This window comes from Bombina bombina, chromosome 2 (genome assembly GCF_027579735.1).
Source record: "Bombina bombina isolate aBomBom1 chromosome 2, aBomBom1.pri, whole genome shotgun sequence".
In the NCBI taxonomy this organism is placed as follows: Eukaryota; Metazoa; Chordata; class Amphibia; order Anura; family Bombinatoridae; genus Bombina; species Bombina bombina.
Window position 1 is genome coordinate 1,334,115,698 of NC_069500.1, and position 21,004 is coordinate 1,334,136,701.

The 21,004-nt window shown below is 36.5% G+C and overlaps 1 protein-coding gene across 3 annotated transcripts in view; it reads left to right on the forward strand.

Moving 5' to 3' along the window:
- Positions 1 to 21,004, forward strand: part of ZFYVE28 (zinc finger FYVE-type containing 28) — a 529,419-nt gene that overhangs the window by 321,731 nt on the left and 186,684 nt on the right. For all 3 annotated transcript variants that reach the window (XM_053704206.1, XM_053704207.1, XM_053704208.1), the window contains exon 7: positions 4,764 to 4,865. In XM_053704206.1, the coding sequence (XP_053560181.1) occupies positions 4,764 to 4,865 (102 nt within the window). The remainder of the gene's footprint in view (positions 1 to 4,763; positions 4,866 to 21,004) is intronic.

Genomic DNA, 21,004 nt, shown 5'->3' on the forward strand with positions numbered 1-21,004 from the left:
TTTATTTGCAGGCAACTAAAGATTTTCGTCAAACTTCTTCCCTGTTTGTCGTTTATTCTGGACAGAGGAGAGGTCAAAAAGCTTCGGCTACCTCTCTCTCTTTTTGGCTTCGTAGCATAATACGTTTAGCCTATGAGACTGCTGGACAGCAGCCTCCTGAAAGGATTACAGCTCATTCTACTAGAGCTGTGGCTTCCACTTGGGCATTTAAGAATGAGGCCTCTGTTGAACAGATTTGCAAGGCTGCAACTTGGTCTTCACTTCACACTTTTTCAAAATTTTACAAATTTGACACTTTTGCTTCTTCGGAGGCTGTTTTTGGGAGAAAGGTTCTACAGGCAGTGGTTCCTTCCGTGTAAAGATCCTGCCTGTCCCTCCCGTCATCCGTGTACTTTTAGCTTTGGTATTGGTATCCCATAAGTAATGGATGACCCGTGGACTGACTACACTTAACAGGAGAAAATATAATTTATGCTTACCTGATAAATTCATTTCTCCTGTAGTGTAGTCAGTCCACGGCCCGCCCTGTTTTTTACGGCAGGTCTAAATTTTAAATTAAACTCCAGTCACCACTGCACCCTATAGTTTCTCCTTTCTCGTTTGGTTTCGGTCGAATGACTGGGTATGACGTAGAGGGGAGGAGCTATATAGCAGCTCTGCTTGGGTGATCCTCTTGCACTTCCTGTTAGGGAGGAGATATAATACCATAAGTAATGGATGACCCGTGGACTGACTACACTACAGGAGAAATGAATTTATCAGGTAAGCATAAATTATATTTTCTTTACACCAGTAAGAGCAGCAAGGGTATCTATTAGTGCTGAAATGGGGAGAACACTAAAATGCTGTGAAATCAGATAACTTTTTATTGGAAACTTATACTAGAACTAAGTAATGAATATACATTAGGCAATACGTCTGTTTGATTGTTAATGGCTCGTTAGTTGCTTGTTTCATTGGCAGCTCTAAAGATCACAGTCATCACACACAGGAGTAACTCCATCTCTTAAGGTGACAATTTGTACAAGATTTTCAGCCAAGTCTGAGCTCAACAGGAACAGTCACGGTTTTTAATCTGTGATGATAGCCAGAAGCAACTCTGCTAACCAATCTTTCAGTCTGCATCTTTCTCTGCACGCAAGGGTGTCTAAGAGACAGTTACTGCTCACCTTAGCTCTCTGACCCCCTTCAACAGAATAACAAAAGTCACAGAACTAACATTTTTTTTTTTTTTTTACAATACCATGAACAATATATCACCAAACTGTGAAGTAGCTAGTTTCCTGCCTTTTGTTTATAAACATTATATTAATTAATCATAATAAAATTAGTTTCAGAAGAAAAAAAGATTGTGGTGGCTCAAAAATAAAATCACATAAAATTAATTATATCCAACATTAAAAGCTGTGATAATCACTTAGATCTATTAAGTGACTATCCCATTTGTAGTTCCTGTGGAAAGCTTTTAATTTTGAATATAATAGTTTTTGTTATTTTATTTTTGAGACACCGCAATCTTTTCCCCCCCCGATACTTAAAAGGAGTATGGGGTCTCTTTCTATCTGCTGCTGATCTCTGCTTATACGGTACTTCTTTGGGGGCTAGCTAAAGCTGTGTGTGGTGAGTAGGAGAAGTAACATACACCCCCTCCATACGGTTCCAGTTCCTGATTGGCCTTTGGTGTTAGTGGCAGGCGGTTCCATCATCCAATGGAAAGCACAGTGCAATTTGTTGATCAACCTAATAAAACGCTGACTTGGAGGGCGTTACCAAGGTCTCCGGAGTAAGAACCTAGGAAGTCGCCTAACCTAGATGAAAGGGTGGGAAGCGGTCTCAGACTGCGGTCCCTCGGCAGAGTCGGGATACCGAGTAAGGAGGGTGTATTAATATTTGTGCAGCACCAAATGGTGAAAGCACGAACGCTTTAAAAATATATTTTTTGGTTCAAGGAACATTTTAATAGTTTAAGGTACTGTCTTTGGTTTTGTATTCAATAAAATGCAGTTTCTCAGAGCGCTATGCAATACTGAAAGCCTATATTGTTTATGTTGTACATGGAGTAGAAAATTAAACAACACTTTATTTCCTAGGCCTTAGCTGACCTGCTAGTAATATGTGTTCTCTAAAAGCAAAGTTGTTTTTGAACTGCTAATTCATTACCAGTTAAAAAATGCTTACATATTAGAGCATTTTCTATTCTACACTTTCATGTCTGTTAAAGTTCAGGGGGCAGTTAATTTTTCACACTGGGACAGTTTTTTTTTTTCTTTTCTTATCATTTAAAAATGGAACAATTTTGTGTTTACTCAGGTTCTCTTTGTCTCGTATTACATTTAGTATGAAGGTCTGGAACCATTCATTGTTACAAATAAGCACAATATATACTCTTATGCTTAGAGCAACCTTGCTAGTGAGGATAATAGAGGGAATAATATGCATGTGGTGCAGCAGTTACATGCAGAATTCATCTATTAACACACCAAGGTCTTTCTCAGTTTTAAGAGCTTTAGCTGCAAAATTGCGCATTAATGTATATTGCAAAGTGTACTATCATGTAATGCGTTATTCAACTAGTACACTTGTTTTTGTGTCCACTGTCCCTTTAAATTGTATATACAATAGAATTAGATAAACATACACAGGGAACAGCTACTGCACTGACGTTTGCACACATACTTGACCAAAGCTAAACTACATTTAGGTTTTGATTATGACAACCTAATGTGTTTTTTATTGCACCAATAATATAATTTCATGACGTGAGCAATTAACAATTTCTATTTTTATAACGTTCTAATTAACAATTTTAAATGTCCAAACACTTAACTGCAATAATTAATTTACCTTATGATGTCTGTTTATAGGTTATGTATATGTTTAAAAGGGACATGAAAACCAATTTAGTTTTTTTTTCTTTCATGATTCACATAAAGCTTTCTATTTTAAACTAATTGCCAATTTACTTGTATTATGAAACTTGCTTCATTCTGTTGGTATAGTTTGTTGAAGAAACAGCATTACACTACTAGGAGCTAGCTGAACACATCAGGTGAGCCAATAAAGAGTCATAAATGTGAAGCCACCAATCAGCAGCTATTTCCCAGTAGTGCATTGGTGCTCCCGAGCCTATCTAGTTATGATTTTTAACAAAGAATATGAAGTGAATGAAGCAAATTAGATAAAAGAAGTAAATTGGAAAGTTGCTTAAAATTGTGTGCTCTATCTAAATCATTGCAGAAACATTTTGGGTTTCATGTCCCTTTAAATATAATTTGAGCTATATTTTATTTATTTTTTTAAACTAAGAAGTTATGTTTATTAATATGTGAAATGAGCATGTGCAAAAAGCACCATTAATGTTGCAGATAGCCAAGATGAGCCTCTAGAAAGAGGTCAAACTGGATTTTTAAGCGGTCACAGCTATAGAATTAGAAAAGTCCAAAACGCTTTCAAAAGTTGGACATAACGACCAATGAACAATTTATTTTCTAAAAATATTTTTTTTTATGTGCAGCAGATGAACCATTGTAGACATTTTGTGCCCACTGTCACACTTGGATTATCTTGTTCTTTTGTAGTTTAGAATAACAAAAAATTTACTCACTTTATTCTTAGTTTAGAAATAATCTTCTTTGTCTAAAATTGCATTTCTTAAATGTTGCTAGTTGTAATTTGCATTTAACAACTGTGTATTATATTGCTTGGGCTGTTAGGTGATTTTAGAGCAGAAATTAATATAATGACCAGGCTTGGGTGCTCTGATGCCTTTGTTTGAAAGAAAGAGATCTGAAACCCCACATTTTTATTTTATGATTCATGCAATTTTAAACATCTTTCTAATTTACTTAAATTATCACATTTCCGTCGTTCTCTCTGTACCTTTTTTGTTTAAAAAACAGAGATGTAAGCTCAGGAGCGTGCACATGTCTTGAGCACTATATTGCAGCAGTTTTGCAAGAATGTTTTCCATTTGCAAAACCACTAGATGGCAGCACTATTTCCTGCCATGCAGTGCTTTATACAAATACTGTACCTAGGTATCTCTTCAACAAAGAAAATCATGGGAACAAAGCAAATTTGATAATAGAAGTAAATTAAAAACTTTTTAAAAAATTGTATTCTCTGAATAACAATAGAAATGTAACATCCATTACTTAAAGGGACATAAAACAAGTTGGGATAGAGACAAAATATAAAAATATATACTTTAATTACTTTACCTGCAAATTTATACTTCAGTGCCTCGCCATTAACCCTTTCTTTTTAGTTTCTGAATTGTAAAACTCTAACTCCCCCCACACATTTCCTTCTATAGCTGTATCTATATCTATTGATGTTTTGGTAGAATGCAAAACTGCATAGGGATTATCTGCTGGAGCATGCCTAGAAGCTGTGAACTCAGTTGAAATACAATGCCTGTGTCTAAACACTGATAAGGGGGTGGAGTTGGCTGCTCCAGGCAGCTTAGCTAGGTAATTAATTTTGCTTATTTTTAAAAATTATTTTAAAATACTTGTCAGCAATTTTTAAACTATGTTTTTATGCAAACTATTTTTAAGTCATTAGCCCTTTTAGGATATGCACAGATCTCAACCTGTTTTATGTCCATTTAAAGTATTAGAGTATAGAATAATTGCTCAACAATACATGATCTATCGATTGTTGGGTTAAATGGTGATATTTTGATTGTTTGTCTTTCTTTTTTGCAATATATGTTTGAATACTGATTTAATTGTTTTTGTTTACTTTAATTTCCCAAACAGTGGGCTAGTTGTTTACTCTGAAGGACCACTTAACCTCGACCGCAAACCAGAAGACATGTCTGAACTTTTTCGGCCTTTTCACACACTGCTAAGAAAAATAAGGCAAGAACTGTTTTCTTTCCCCAATTTTCGTCTAATTGTCATTAATAGTTTAGAATTGTCACAATGTGTTTATATACTTAAATGGACAGGAAACTCCAAAAATGTATTTAATGGTTTGGATAGAACAATTTCAAATAACTTTCGAATTTACTTTTATTATCAAATTTGCTTCATTCTCTTGTTATCCTTTGCTGAAGGAATAGCATTGCACTACTAGCAGCTAGATGAACACATTTAGTTAGCCAATCACAAGAGACAAATATGTGCAGGCAGCAATCAGCAGCTAGCTCCCACTAGTGTAGGATATTATTATTATTATTCTTTATTTATAAAGCGCCAACAGATTCCGCAGCGCTGTTCATAGGTAACAAAGATAAAAGGACAGTATAATATGAGGCACTAGACAAAATTTAACAAACAAATACAGGGGGAATTGGGAGCCCTGTTCCCATGGGAACTTACAATCTAAATGGGTAGGATGGTGAGAAACAGGAGGTGGGGACTGCAAAGGTAGGAATGATGTTAGTGTGAAGTTAGATGAGGGCAACTATTAGGCAAGTGGAATTCATTAGTTACTGATTTGGTTATAGGCTTCCCTGAACAAGGTGGTCTTTAGGGATCGTTTAAAGGAGGAGAGGTTGGGGGAAGTCTGACAGCTCGAGGAAGTGCGTTCCAGAGAGTTGGTGCCGCACGAGAGAAGTCCTGTAGTCTAGCATGAGAGGAGGTGATGGTAGAAGAGGCAAGGAGTAGATCGTTGTTGGATCTTTGGGGACGGGCTAGAGTATATTTGTTGATGAGTGAGGACAGGTATGGGGGGGCTGCATTGGTAAGGGCTTTGTAGGTCAGAGTGAGAATTTTGAATTTAATTCTGCTGTGAATGGGGAGCCAGTGAAGGGACTCGCAGAGGGGTGCAGCGGATACAGATCGTCGGGAGAGGTGGATTAGCCTAGCAGAGGCATTTAGGATGGATTGAAGGGGGGAGAGGTGGGAGAGAGGAAGGCAAGTTAGTAGGTTGTTACAGTAGTCAAGCCGGGAAATTACTAGGGAATGGATTAGCTGTTTAGTAGTTTCAGCACTCAGAAAAGGGCGAATTTTGGAGATATTGCGTAGGTGGTTGCGACAGGATGAAGAGAGCAATTGGATGTGGGGTATGAAGGACAGATTGGAGTCGAGTGTAACTCCTAGGCAGCAGACTTGGGGTGATGGGGAGATAGTGGTGTCACCGACAGTGATAGTAAAGTTAGAAACTGGAGTAGAATTAGTTGGGGGGATTAAAAGAAGCTCAGTCTTGGACATGTTGATTTTTAGGTGGTGAGAGGCCATTCAGGAAGAAATGCCAGATAAGCAGTCGCTGATGTGGGAAAGGACAGAAGGAGATAGTGCAGAGGTGGATAGGTAGAGCTGAGTATCATCAGCATAGAGGTGATAGTTGAAGCCATAGCTACTGATAAGTTTACCCAGTGAGGAAGTATAAATAGAGAAGAGTAGAGGGCCTAGAACAGAGCTTTGAGGTACTCCAACAGACACAGGCAATGGAGAGGATGAGTCGCCAGCAAATGAGACAGAAAAGGACCTATTAGAGAGATAAGAGTGGATCCAGGAGAGGGCAATGTCACAGAGCCCAAGGGAGCTGAGAGTCCATAGGAGGAGGGGATGGTCAACAGTGTCAAAGGCAGCAGACAGGTCAAGTAAGATAAGTATAGAATAGTGGTCATTGTTTTTAGTAACCTTGGTGAGGGCAGTCTCAGTTGAGTGTTGTGGACGGAAACCAGATTGCAGGGGGTCAAGCAATGAGTTGGAGGATAGGAAGTGTGTTAGGCGATCGAAAACTAGTTTTTCCAGGACTTTAGAAGCTAGCGGAAGTAGTGATATGGGGCGGTGTAGGATATGTGCTTATTCATTTTGAACATGGGAACAGAATGAAGCACATTTGAAAATAGAAGTGAAATTAAGTGTCCTAAAATTACTCGCTCAATCTGAATCATACAAGTTTAATTTTTACTTTTACTATTATTATTATAGCACCGCCAAATTCCGTAGCCCTGGGTACAGTGATAGGGGTATACAATGACAAGGATTTGTGATAAAATACAAAACATAACAAAACTAAATAAATCTAGTACAGGAGGAAGAGGGTCCTGCTCCGGAGAGCTCACAGTCTACAGGTTTAGGGTGCAGAGACATAGGGTTGGGGGTAGCTTGTCACCTCGGTTGTAGTTGCAGCAGTGAGTCAGGCAGTTCATGTATTAGTTTGGTTAGGATGAGAGATGGAGGGGAGATGGTAAGCCTCTCTGAATAGGTGGGTTTTCAAGGAGCGTCTTAAGCTATACAAGGTTGGAGACAGTCTTATAGAGCAGGGTAGAGAGTTCCAGAGGACAGGAGCAGCACGTGCAAAGTCTTGGAGACGGGAGTGGGAGGTAGAGAAAACAGAAGTAGAGAGACGTAGGTCAGAGGTTGATCGAAGAGGACGGGATGGGAAATATTTCATGATTAGAGATGAAATATAGTTGGGAGTTAGACTGTTGAGTGCTTTGTAAGTTAGTTTTTTGGCTGACCTGGAGAGTGCTGGATTGACATTTGTTTGTTTGTAATAGGTATGTACCAGTTGTTCCTCTCTCAGAGCACAATCTAAGCTAATAAAACTTTCCTCATTCAGGATGACTTCTGAGCATCTCTTGCATGCTTTAACCTTTTGAGTGCTAAGCAATTTCCTACCTGGGTGCTAAGCTGGATTTGAGTTTTTTTTTTTTTTTTAAATATATTTTATTTTTACATTTATTTTTTTTCCAGATCCCCAAGACTTATACAGTTTGAATGGTTAGGCGATTACCTTCTCAAAGGTGGGACTTTGGAGTCTGTAGCTGCTTAGATGCCTGAGATACAGGCTTCTAAGCAACATGCCCCCATTTCCCTATACTGTCCATTGTAATTTTCAAATAAAGTTGCGCAGTGACATCATCACGTGATTGCGCGTGATGTCACCGCGCAAAACGTGAAGCCCAGCAATGCCTGTCACTATACAGGCCAGATCGCTAAGTTGGTAGTCAGTGGGAGCCCCCAGATTGCCCTCGAGGTGGATGAGTGCTAGCGACGGCTCTGAGCTGTCGTCAGCACCTGACTGGGACAATTTGCGACGGCTCAGAGCCGTTGTAAGCACTCAAAGGGTTAAGCACTCACTGGCCATAGACAAAAGGATAAAAATGGCTGTTCTGCTGCAGTGCTAAGGGAACTACCTATAGCATTTAGATAATTAGTCAGGATTTCATTATGGGCATGATATAGTCTGGTATCTAAAGCCAAAATAAATGCTTTCAGGGGCACCTGTAGTCTCAATATATGGAATGGTATAGCCGTTACCAGATACATGTGTTTTATAATAAATTGGATACACATTCTGCTCTTGAATGGTATAGTGTAACCTCTCAATAATTCAGTAGGTTTTCTTTACCAGTAAAGGTTATCCTTCCTTTCCTTAGCTCGTCTCTCCTTCTCCACCAGCCTTATATTTCTCCTGGGCTTTCTCATGCTGTCTAGCTCTCTATACCCTCTTACCTGACAGCAGATCACCCTGGAGAATGGAGAAGGATATCAATAACGCCTCCATTTCCACCAGTAGCCTATGAACTAAATGTGTTACCAAAGCAAAATGTGCTCATTCTCAATGCAGTCAGCATATAAGATGCTGTCAGAAAAAGGAAACCTGTCTTATATGCTTACAAATATGGTATATTTACTTTAAAGGCCTGACAAACTTGTCTAACTCCACTATTTTGATCTTCAGCCTTAATATAGGACAAACGTACATTAATGTGACCATGTGTTGTTGTTGTTTTGTTTAGTTGCTAATGTTTTTTCGCAATCTAAAAAAAAAAAAACCTGTACATTTTTACATATTAATAGTATTAATTTTAGGATCAAGAATTTAATTCTCCCTTTTTATTTGAAACTGTTAAACATATTCTAAAATATAATATTTTTCATTTCAGACCTTGGCATTATCTTAATTTATTGCTGTGAAGTGGTATATAGTTTCATTCAGGTTTCTGTACATATTATAACATTTAATTATTTTTCTTCAGTCTTTGTATTTAAAGGGATACTGTACTGTAAATGTTTTGTTTTTTTTTGTTCCCAATGACTTCTTATATCAACTACATAGTATTGGAAATTAATCCTTTTGCCCCTTTCTTGCAATTGAAATATCTATTTTGCTCATTGAAGTTACCACCCATAATGTACATTTAAGTAACTACATACAGCGTTTTGTTTATAGAGAGATAAGATAAGCTTAGCCCATGTCAATGGACATGTTTGTACGAGCCATGGGTGATGGTTTCAGAAAGCAAAATCAGCATTTTCAAATACAAAATAAACATAAAGTACAATGTTCCCATGTATTTAATACTCTGCAGTTAGTATAACAAATAATGGGAAACAAATTTTAGAGTGCAGTGGCCCTTTAAATGATGATAAACAGTTTGTTTCATTGTTGTAATAAAAAAGTACTAGGCAGTGGGTTATACTTTATAAAAATCATTGTTATATGTATTATTCATCATTTTAAAAGGATTTTACGTTTTATTTCTTATTTTTAACTTTGTGCATTACTTCCTGTCACAGCCCTACAGAAGGGCATTTATAGTTTGATGTCACAAAACATCTAGAGCAACATGAGCTGGTTTAGTATTCAGATAATTCTAAAGAAAAAGTAGGTCTGTTTTGCTCATGCTCATAAGTGGCAGAATGCAACTTAAGTTCAAAACATGTCTGCTACCTTATCTCCCCGTGAGCAGGGCCTACAATGAGAAATTTAAAGTGCTCATTTTGCAAGAAAACAAGTAAATTGTTTGCTGTCTTTTACAAAATCTTTTATGTTTGATTTAACATATTTGTTTTTACTATATGAGCACTGTTTAATATCCCTTTAAGGGTATGGTGAGGGTACCATGCCTAAGGACATACTAGTTTATTACAGCATTTTAATATAGCATAAATGCTTACCCGCAAAGGGGTTAAACACATGGTTAATTTCCTGCCATAGACACACAGTATATGTTGGCTCACCAGAGCTGGGTCCTGTTTAGTAGAGTAGGAGTGTATTGTGACTCCTGCGTGCACTTCCTTTGCAAAAATAAAATGCATAGTGCAATAATTGTGCCTTTAAACTGATTGTACCTCAGCTTCTGGTAAGCAACAGCAATTCTTTTTATAATATTCACTTTAGCATATTAGCCAACGTGCTGATTATTGCAGTTCTCGCAGTCCTCACATTTAGGGCATTGTTTTTCAGAGGATTATTTTAGAAAAGGACAGGTCTACATTCATATTCTGTGATGGTCTCAATATTAACTTCTGAACTCTTAAATTAAGTGTGGTGAGTTACAGAGCAAAAGACATAAACCGATTCCACAACTGCATTTGAAATAGTTTTTTTGTTTTGTTTTTTTCTTGTTCATATATGCATGAGTGTCAATGTCCACTAGTAGAGCTGGAAGTTGCCGTTACTAGCCAGTGAGACATCCACATCTATCCCTCGGTTTCAGTTATGCATAAACATTCATTTCCTGTATGTTAAACAGATGCATCTTTAACTTTTATCATTCAGAAATATTTAAAATAATTATCTGCTTTTAAATGTTTTTGTTTAATGCATTCATTCAAGCAAGCAGCTAATAAAAGTTAATTGGATCCGAAGCTGCTGCAGGAACATACAAAATCTATGTAAACAAGAGACAGCAGCTGGGGTGGAAGAGAGAGACAGCTCAGCTCATTTGAAAGGATTTTCTTACAGAAGCATTGAATGCAATTAAAGGGACAGTTCACCCTATTTTTTCTCCCCTTTAATTAGTTCCCAATAATCCATTTTAATTGAAGTTTATTAAATTGTTTACAGATAGCTCCTTTGCCTTTATATCCACATTTGAAATAGCTTATTTTGGCCGTGGTATCCCTACCTATACTAAAATTCTTACTGAAGTATAGTATATTAACAAACTCTAATAAAAATGAGATAAACCACTGGTGTTCTTCAGGAATCCTGATGTTAAAGTCCTTGGAAAAAGGGAAATAACAGATAGTGAAGTCCTGTATAAACAAACTTAAAAAGAAGTGGAATATATCTACTCACACTCTGAGTTATAACTTAGCTCTCAGTAAAACTTATGTATAAAAGTACTGATGGATCAGGGGACATCAAAATGTCTTAAAAGTGATTTATTCACTGATTAGAATCACTCAGGATAAGGGAAAAATGTAAACACACAACCAACTGTTAAATCGCCAAACACGGCGTTCACAGAAGGCTTCATAGTGTATAATTTCAGAGTCCCAACCCTCCTTGTGACATCAGAGTCCCAACTGTCCAATGAAATCCGACGTATGTTTCACCGGTCACCGCCGGCTTTTTCAAGGATATCCACAAGTCCCACATAGACTTTTATAATCCAGGCTCTTTTCCCGTTCGTTCTTCCTAATTGTCCTTTTATTAACTCTTTATGGACAAAAAATGGTTCCACATATATAGTCCATATTTAAGGAAAAGTGCCATAGTATATAATATGATACATAAGCCATCAATATCTTATTATCATATTATATACTATGGCACTTTTCCTTAAATATGGACTATATACTGTATGTGGAACAACTTTTTGACCATAAAGAGTTAATAAAAGGACGGTTAGGAAGAACGAATGGGAAAAGAGCCTGGATTATAAAAGTCTACGTGACTGGTGAAACATACGTTGGATTTCATTGGACAGTTGGGACTCTGATGTCATAAGGAGGGTTGGGACTCTGAAATTATACACTGTGAAGCCTTCTGTGAACGCTGTGTTTGGCGATTTAACAGTCGGTTGTGTGTTTAAATTTTCCCTTATCCTGAGTGATTCTAATGAGTGAATAAATCACTTTTAAGAAGTTTTGATGTCCCCTGATCCATCTGTACTTTTATACATGAGCCGTTTTACTGAGAGCTAAGTTATAACTCCTTAGAGTGTGAGTAGATATATTCCACTTCTTTTTAAGTTTGTTTATACAGAACTTCACTATCTGTTATTTCCCTTTTTCCAAGGACTTTAACATCAGGATTCCTGAAGAACACATATCCTTACCAGTGCTTTATCACATTTTTGTTGTTGTTTTATATATTTTTTTGTGGTGTATTACAAGTTAACACTTTATTTTTTGATTTATTAACTATGTAAACACAGCCAGCAGAAGAAATTACATTCAAAGTGGGGAGTGGAAGAGATAAAAGTTCTAAAATGTTAATTTAAATTTTACAGTAGACTGTACCTTTTAACTTTTATCAGCTGCTTACCTGAGTACATTGTCCCTTTGCTTATCAATTTTATTTCGGCAACCGGTCCAGCTTTAAATTAAGGCCGATGACCTGAGTACTACAAAAATATCCTCTAGATATCGTTCCCAGTTAGTATCCAGTATTGAGAAGTTAAGCCATACAGGTTGTGGGTATGGTCATATAGTTCTGTGGGTATAGGTACGGCAGCACAGGGTTGTATTTTGCATTTGTTTCTGTGTATGACATTTATTTGTAAGATTATTGTAAAGTATAACTGAGATCCTGAACTGATACGGTCTTACAAAATGCCGACTGGTTGGTTGCTCTGTGATACATAGGAACACAAGTGCCATGTCTCGTTTTGCATCACTACAGTACTGAATCATTTACATCATCTGTAGATGAAAAATGGAACCAAAGCACCTAAAAGGCTGGGTCTGAACGAATGGATTAAACCAATTAAAAATAAAATTACACTTTAATTTCTTACAGACATGGATCCATGTTAAAAACAAACATACATAATAAAAACAGCATTCAATTCTTCAAAACAATATAAAATTCACTGCTGATTCTCTTTCAGGTAACTAGTACAGACCTATCTATACTGGTGTCACAGTATCTCTGGGTGCGATAATCCCCTTTCTAGGTGGGATTGGCCTTAATGACTAAAATTGTTGTTGGCTTATTAAATTTGTGAGTAGTGCAAAAAGTGCTAGAAGATTCCAAATTCTTCTGTGTAACCAATTGAATAATGAATAATGATCAAGTGATAATGTGATAAAGTAAAAAGGTAATAGGTGTTAAATAAGACAAATCTTCAATATAATGACTATCAGCACAATAATGGGTATAACACCTATGGATACAAAGGTAGATATCATGGAAGACAATATTATGACCAAAGATGGGAGAGGGGGCAGCGATATAATAATAGAAATAGAGGATATTACCCCAATTGTTGGAACCAGGAAAATAGGAACAGAAGGGACCATTCTAACCACTGGAATAGAGAGAGGAGATATGACGACTCAAGAAGAAGATTTGATCATTATGGGCCAGAATATGATACAAGAAGAAGGCCGGAGGAATCCAATTATGGAGGTTATCAGTATGGGACAGAAAGAGGATATGAGCAGAGAAAGAACAGACATCAATCTGAATATCAACACAATAGAGGTAAAAATCCTCAGGATCTACGGAATAACTATCATAGGGACTATGAGAACAACCAAGAAGGTGACAATCAATATGGAACCCCAAGGGGATATCGGAGAGACATTAGACAAAGGAATGAAAAGGAAGGAGAAACAGAGAGAGGAGCTAATAAAGTGGAGGAATGGAAGGAGATCCACAAAAAAAGAAGAAATACGGACCCGAAAGTGAAAACTCCAGTCAAAACAACCACATCACAACCCTGCACCTCTGACACTATGCCTGGACCTTTTTTAGAGTTGGGACATCACCACCAAAAAGGAAAAGAAAAGCAGTAGACATCAGAAGTAAAGGCAAGACACATAGAGGAAGCAGAGGAGGTATAAAGATCAATAAGGTTAAACAGAAAGATAACAATGTGGGGAAAAAAGGAACAGATAAAGGAATTTTCAACTTAAGCTCCTATGCATTAAATGATGACGAAAAAGCGGTCTTGAACTTTGGACTTTCATTTGCTCCTTCGAGAGATCTAGACAAATTCTGTACCTTCGTGAACACGAAGGAGTTCATCAGAAAACTGACTTTGAAAAGATTTTTTCTTAAAGCTGAACTAGAGAAAAGTGGGGTACATCCAAGGAGAAGTGAAGATCTTGAAATAAAGGATAAGTACATACATACTGAATTAAAACCAAGATCAGGGTTTTACCCTGTAAGCAGCAAGGGATCGGCAATAGAAGCCTTTGAGACTATTGTCTGCAAAGAGATAAGGGGGATACGATCGAGGAAATCAAAACATAAGAAACAAAACTTGTCAAGGAAACAAAGGGAGACCATTACAAAGTTGGAACATAACCAGAATTTGACGATAAAACCTGCGGATAAGGGTGGGGGAATTGTCCTGATGGATAGGAAGGACTACGAGGCCGAAAACAGACGGATTCTAAGTGACATAAGCACTTATGAGGAACTGAAAAGGAACCCTACAGATCTGTATAAGAGAGAACTTACAGACCTACTAAAGGAGGCCAGTGAAGAAGGGATATTAAACGATAAGGAGTTTAATTACCTAAATATAAAATATCCAGTTATACCGATATTATATCACCTACCCAAGATCTAACACATAATTTTTTCAGTAATGATGGCAAATTCTACCGTCAAACTTGTGGAACAGCCATGGGGACCAGGTTCGCGCCAAGTTATGCGAATCTCTATATGGGAAAATGGGAGCAAATTTTCTGGGACTCCTGTCCAGCGGGCGCGGACCTGGTCCTATATCAGCGTTATATAGATGACATCATCATAATCTGGAAGGGCACTTTGGAAGATCTGGTGTATACCATCGAAATTATGAATAAAAACCATGTAAATCTAAAGTTTACATATGAATGTAGCCAAACAGCCTTGACATTCCTGGATCTAAGAATAGAGGTGAAAGGAGGAAGATTAGAAACATCCACCCACTTTAAGGAAGTGGATAGTAATAATTATGTCCATAAAGAGAGCTGCCACCTCAACAGATGGAAGAACAACATCCCAAAAGGACAGCTGTTACGGATGAAAAAGAACTGCTCTGATCCCTCTAAGTGGGAAGAACAAGCTTCAACAATCAAGGAGAAATTTATAGAGAGAGGCTATGACGAGAAAATGCTGGATGAGAAACTGGACGAAGTAAGAAAAATAGAAAGGAAAGAACTTACTAAATACAAAGAAAAGGTGAAGGACAAACCCTTTGAAGGTGGTTTCAACATAGCAATGATAACAGAATACAGTGAGAACAAACACATTGTAGAGAATATATTTCGGAAACACTGGGCGCTGTTAAAAGACGACGAAGTCCTAGAAGATAAACTGCCAGAAAATCCTAGATTCATATATAGAAAAACAAAAAATCTAAAGACCAGACTGGCACCTAGCCTCCAAAAGAAAGCATCTGGAGGAATAATGGACGTGTTTGGAAACAAGGTGAAAGGATTTTACCCTTGCCATACATGCAAAGCCTGCAAGTGTGGGTCTAAAACAACTAAATTCAATTCCCACAACACCAAAAAGAAGTTCAAAATACAAGATCTGATACGGTGCAAAGACAAAGGAGTGATCTACCTACTACAATGCCCATGTGGGCTGCAATATGTAGGACAGACGTCCAGGATCCTTAGGGATAGGATTCGGGAACATCTGCTGATGATTGAGAAATTAAATATGGATACACCACTTTACCAGCACTTTGCGACCAAGCATCATGGAAACATCAAAGCATTAAGATACATAGGAATCCAAAAAGTGGCCAAAAATTGTTGAGGTGGCAACTTTGAAAAACTATTATTAACCAATGAATCCAAATGGATATTTCTAATGGATTGTTTATATCCGAAGGGCCTCAATAATAAAGAAGACCTTTCCCATCTACTAAACTTTTAACAACAAAAAATATAAATATACGTTTGTAAAAATACAACTATACGTTATAAGTAAACAGTAGATTGGGGCAATTTACAAGAAATGTGCGACTCCAGGTGGAAGGAAAAGAAAAATCTAAACTTTATGAAGAAAGAAAAATTGTCATATTCATCTCTCTCTATCTCCTGGTTCAGTTCATATGGAAAATATTATACAGATATATGAACCAAATATATATATATATATATATATATATATATATATATATATCCCGCTTAATTTCCTGGTCTGGTTCATATGGAAAATAAGATATATATAGATATATGAACCAAATATATATTGGAACCCCCCCCCCCCCCCTCTTTGTTCTTCCGGGCCTAAACTATATTAATTTAAAGAAAACTACTAATTGAACTAATCCAAAGAAAGTTATGGAATCTGAGAATATAGATTAGTTTCAGTAAAATATAGATGAACATCTGAACAAAATATATGCTAGAAAAGTGTCTGAATAAACTCTATAAATAATATAACAATGAAAAATAATTTTTCTTTGTTTTCTTTTGAACTCATTATTTATACCTATATCTAGAAATATACTCCCCCCATTAGAAAGCAGTATATACCAACACTGGGCAACAGTTATATATTGCCTTGGGTTGAAGGGATGGAGATCTTGCAGAAAGTCATTGGACCATTTACCCAGTAAAATATAATCTGGGTGTATGGTCTAGAACTTTCAACGATCAATAAGTATTGTTATAGTGAAATTAGATTAACATTCACTTAACCTAGTGGATTGTTGTTAAAAAGGTCCCCTCCTTATGGAGGCGATATACATACAAATATATATATCTCTATATGTGTAGGTATATATGTGTATGTATTTATATATTGAATTAATTTATAAACATCTATTTGAAAGGAAATCGCCCTAAAAATCCCCCTAGCACTGATATCATAAACATCGCTTGCTGTAATAAACAATAGTCATGAATGTCAGCTATCCAACTCAACATTAGGATACATATAGTCAGTGAGAAAAACTGACACCTGGATCCTTTGAGAAAGGAGATTGACAGTGAAAATGTATTCCTTTAAACATGATATAGGAAAGTATTTAAAAAGAATTTGCACTATTTAACATCGATCTGCAGCTATATAAAAAAAACTGCCCGCAGCTATAAAAAACTTTCAACAAATGATATAAGTTGATTGAAAACAGATTTATTTTTGATTTGTTTTTAACAAGATTTATTTATTCATTTAATGACCTCAAGCATAACACATTTTATGTCGAAGGGAAACAAACTCATTTAAGAGGATAATTGAGTTGTTTATAAAACCGCAAAAAATTTGAACTAGAAGGTTCAATTTTTTTTATATTTATTTTTTCTAGTGCTGCAATTATCGCTGCGGGCGATTAAAATAAAATTAAAATAAAAACAAAATCGCAAAAATCCATATAGTAACATGAAGGTGAACATATAAATGTGTATCACTGACATGCGAACTTGTTCTGTCCGCTCCTCCCCTAAGTGTGCCAAGAAGCTGGCGATACATATTTTGACTATTAGAAAACATATGTATGGAAAATGGACCCTTTAGAGTTAGCATTAGAGACTTTAATCAAGTTTTATATTATGGGTTAAATGAGAATTGCACTCAACTAATAAACACACTGTATATCGATCAAACAAAGATGGACAGATAGATCTGGTCAAGTTTCAAAAAGCGCAGAGCCAGTACCCTTAAGCCCTATAACATGGGCGGATTAATGAATAGACCTGACCAATAGGAGTAATGCTTTGTAATACATCGCTTGCTACCTACTTTACACACAGTGTTCAGATAAACACCCCCAGGGTGGAATAATGAATAGACCTGACCAATAAGAGCAGAGCTCTGTAACACACCTTCTGTGACCTACTTCACACACGATAAACCTAACCAATAGGAACAGTATTCTTGTACACACCTCCTGTCACATATTATGTATACGATAGACAAAACGGCATAACGAGATAGTGGAAATAAAGGCTGATGATGCTTGAATAAGTGACAAGTATCGTATAAACCTAGTAGATAAGTAAATACCCGGCTACTGCTAAGGATTACTTTTTCCTTAGATGGAACTACATAGAGATCGATCACCCCGATACTAAATATACAATCGTTTATAATAGAATAAACAAGAGCATGAGTCTGAACAATTGGTCTGAATCTATTACCAGCAAACATATCTATTGTTTCTTGGAAATATCTATATGCTGACATTGCATAAACAAACTCTAATGCAAACCGGAAGTTATTGGACAATAAAAACCGGAAGAAAGCAAAAGTGAATTAGAAATACATAGTTTAAGGGATAAACTAAACCAAATATAAGAAATGAAGGTCATAAAGACATATTAAATTTATAATACCAAATTACAGGTGAAAGATATTCAGAAACGAGTATTTTAATCATTTTAATCACTTTTAATGAAACAGGAAGCACTATGCAATCACTTCCGGTATGCATTTAGAAAATAGGTATAAAAGATCACCTTAGGATTGTATAATCCAGTCTTGAAAAAGGTCTAGCACAGACCGAAACGCGTCGACTGGTGAGTCTTCCTCCTTTTATTTTACTTGAGAAATTACGCTCTGCACTATTGTGTGTTTGTTTTTTACTTTAGGTGAGATTTGGGTCGGCCGGGCCCCTGATGAGACTTTGATATACCACCATTGTCCGGTACTGCTAAGGTTGCAGGCAATTTCTCTTCACAGCATCTAATAGGAACACTTTTTACTTATGTTTTTATTTAACAGTGGCCACTGATTTTTTTCATCTTTGTGTTTTTTTCTACCACGACCTTTTTATTGTATGGAGTGAACACTGCAATTTGGATTCAACACCATTATTTGGAGGACTGTTTTTGTTTTTTGTTTTTGGTTATAGTAACATTTTATTTTCAATATTCGTTTGAAGATCCACAATTGATGTTTTAAAATTTGTTTTATCTTCTTCACCATTACTATTTGATTGAAGATTTGTCTTATTTAACACCTATTACCTTTTTACTTTATCACATTATCACTTGATCATTATTTAATTGGTTACACAGAAGAATTTGGAATCTTCTAGCACTTTTTGCACTACTCACAAATTTAATAAGCCAACAACAATTTTAGTCATTAAGGCCAATCCCACCTAGAAAGGGGATTATCGCACCCAGAGATACTGTGACACCAGTATAGATAGGTCTGTACTAGTTACCTGAAAGATAATCAGCTGTGAATTTTATATTGTTTTGAAGAATTTTATGCTGTTTTTATTATGTATGTTTGTTTTTAACATGGATCCATGTCTGTAAGAAATTAAAGTGTAATTTTATTTTTAATTGGTTTAATCCATTCGTTCAGACCCAGCCTTTTAGGCGCTTTGGTTCCATTTTTCATCTATCTATTTATTTTATTGACTACTAGGAGTCAATATCCAAAGCTAGGGTCTTTTAAGGCAGGCGCTTAGTGTACCATCCATTGTTATTCATTTACATAATCTCTAACTTCTGTCTCCAGATCTAGTTGTGTTCTGAGAAATAAATATAAAGCAGTAAAACATAGCGCAGCCTCTAACCTGATGGTCCCGTAGCATCTGCGCCTGTTGTTTGGTTTATTGTGTTCTTCAGTAGGTCCCGCTAGGTTTTATTGTTCCCATCCAGACCGCCTGTCCTGTGATTTCTGTTGGCGCAGCAAACCAGTATAATACACTGTTTTCATTAAAGGCATCTCTTATTGTTCCACTGGTGCCATCATCATTACTGGAGGTAATTAGCAGTTACATTGTTTGCTGTGTGGCTATAAGGGCTGCCAATATTTTCAGATTATGAGGATTCTGCTGTTTGGGAACTGCTGGACAAACAACTTGAATTAATAGCCAATTGTTTAACATTTTGAATATGAAACAACTAACCAGTCATGCCACTCGAATGCTTTCTTAAAGGGACATACAGCAGAAATGTAAATGCAAATTGTATTAATTAACTAAAGGGACAGTAAACACCTTGTAATTGCAAGACATTTCTGTTGTGTTGCTGTAGAATAACATATCAGCCAAGTCTTAAAGGGACACTCAAGTCAAAACTAAACTTTCATGATTTAGATAGAACATGCAATTTTAAACAACTTTCCAATTTACTTCCATTAGCACAATGTGCACAGTCTTTTTATATTTACACTTTTTGAGTCACCAGCTCCTACTGAGCATGTGCAAGAATTCACAGAATATAGGTATATGCATTTGTGATTGGCTGATGGCTGTCACATGGTACAGGAGGAGTGGAAATAGACATAACTTTGAAATTTGTCAGAAAGAAATTAACTTCTTATTTGAAGTTCAGCCTAAGTGCTATTGCATTGCATTTTTATCATGCATTTGTCGATGCAAATCTACTGTATTTACTGCTCCTTTAATGTTTTTAAAACAAATTAACTGACGTTTACTTCAATTTGTTGTTGTCAGTAGACAACAAAGCTAGCCACTGTTGTAAAGTTAGTATGAAGTAAATTGTTTTGCTGCTGTTATTAGTTAAAGCCAATTAGGGACAGATATGTAGCAAGGTTATAGCTTTGAAAAGTCAACGGTTGCATTTCAAGGTCTGAGATTTAGAAATTGCTCTATTCTCAGAGCCAAGTTACATGAAAATGGAGCAAAATAAATAATGAAGATATATTGCAAAGTTGTTTCATTATACATAACAAAGCATTTTATATAAAATATCTCATGGTGTTTACTGTCCCTTTTAAACGGACATAATCATGCTAAATCACTTGAAAGTGAATCAGCATAACTGTAAAAAGCTGACACAAAAATATCACCTGAACATGTACTTCAGCTGGCTGTAAAGCTGTAAGTTGAAAAACCAAAAATAGCCAGTCAGCATCAGCAGTGCTGAGGTCATGCATTGCTTTGCTGTTATCTCATGAGATTTCACTGTAAACTTCCTTAAACTAAATAGGAAAATAACATGACTGTGCCTGCACACTCCCTTGCAAGAACTGGCACTAAAGTCCGTTTACCCTGGGGTGTGAATATTTAGGAAGATTTGAGGTAAATATCTTTCTTTCTCCAACATAGGTGTGTCCGGTCCACGGCGTCATCCTTACTTGTGGGATATTCTCTTCCCCAACAGGAAATGGCAAAGAGCCCAGCAAAGCTGGTCACATGATCCCTCCTAGGCTCCGCCTACCCCAGTCATTCTCTTTGCCGTTGTACAGGCAACATCTCCACGGAGAT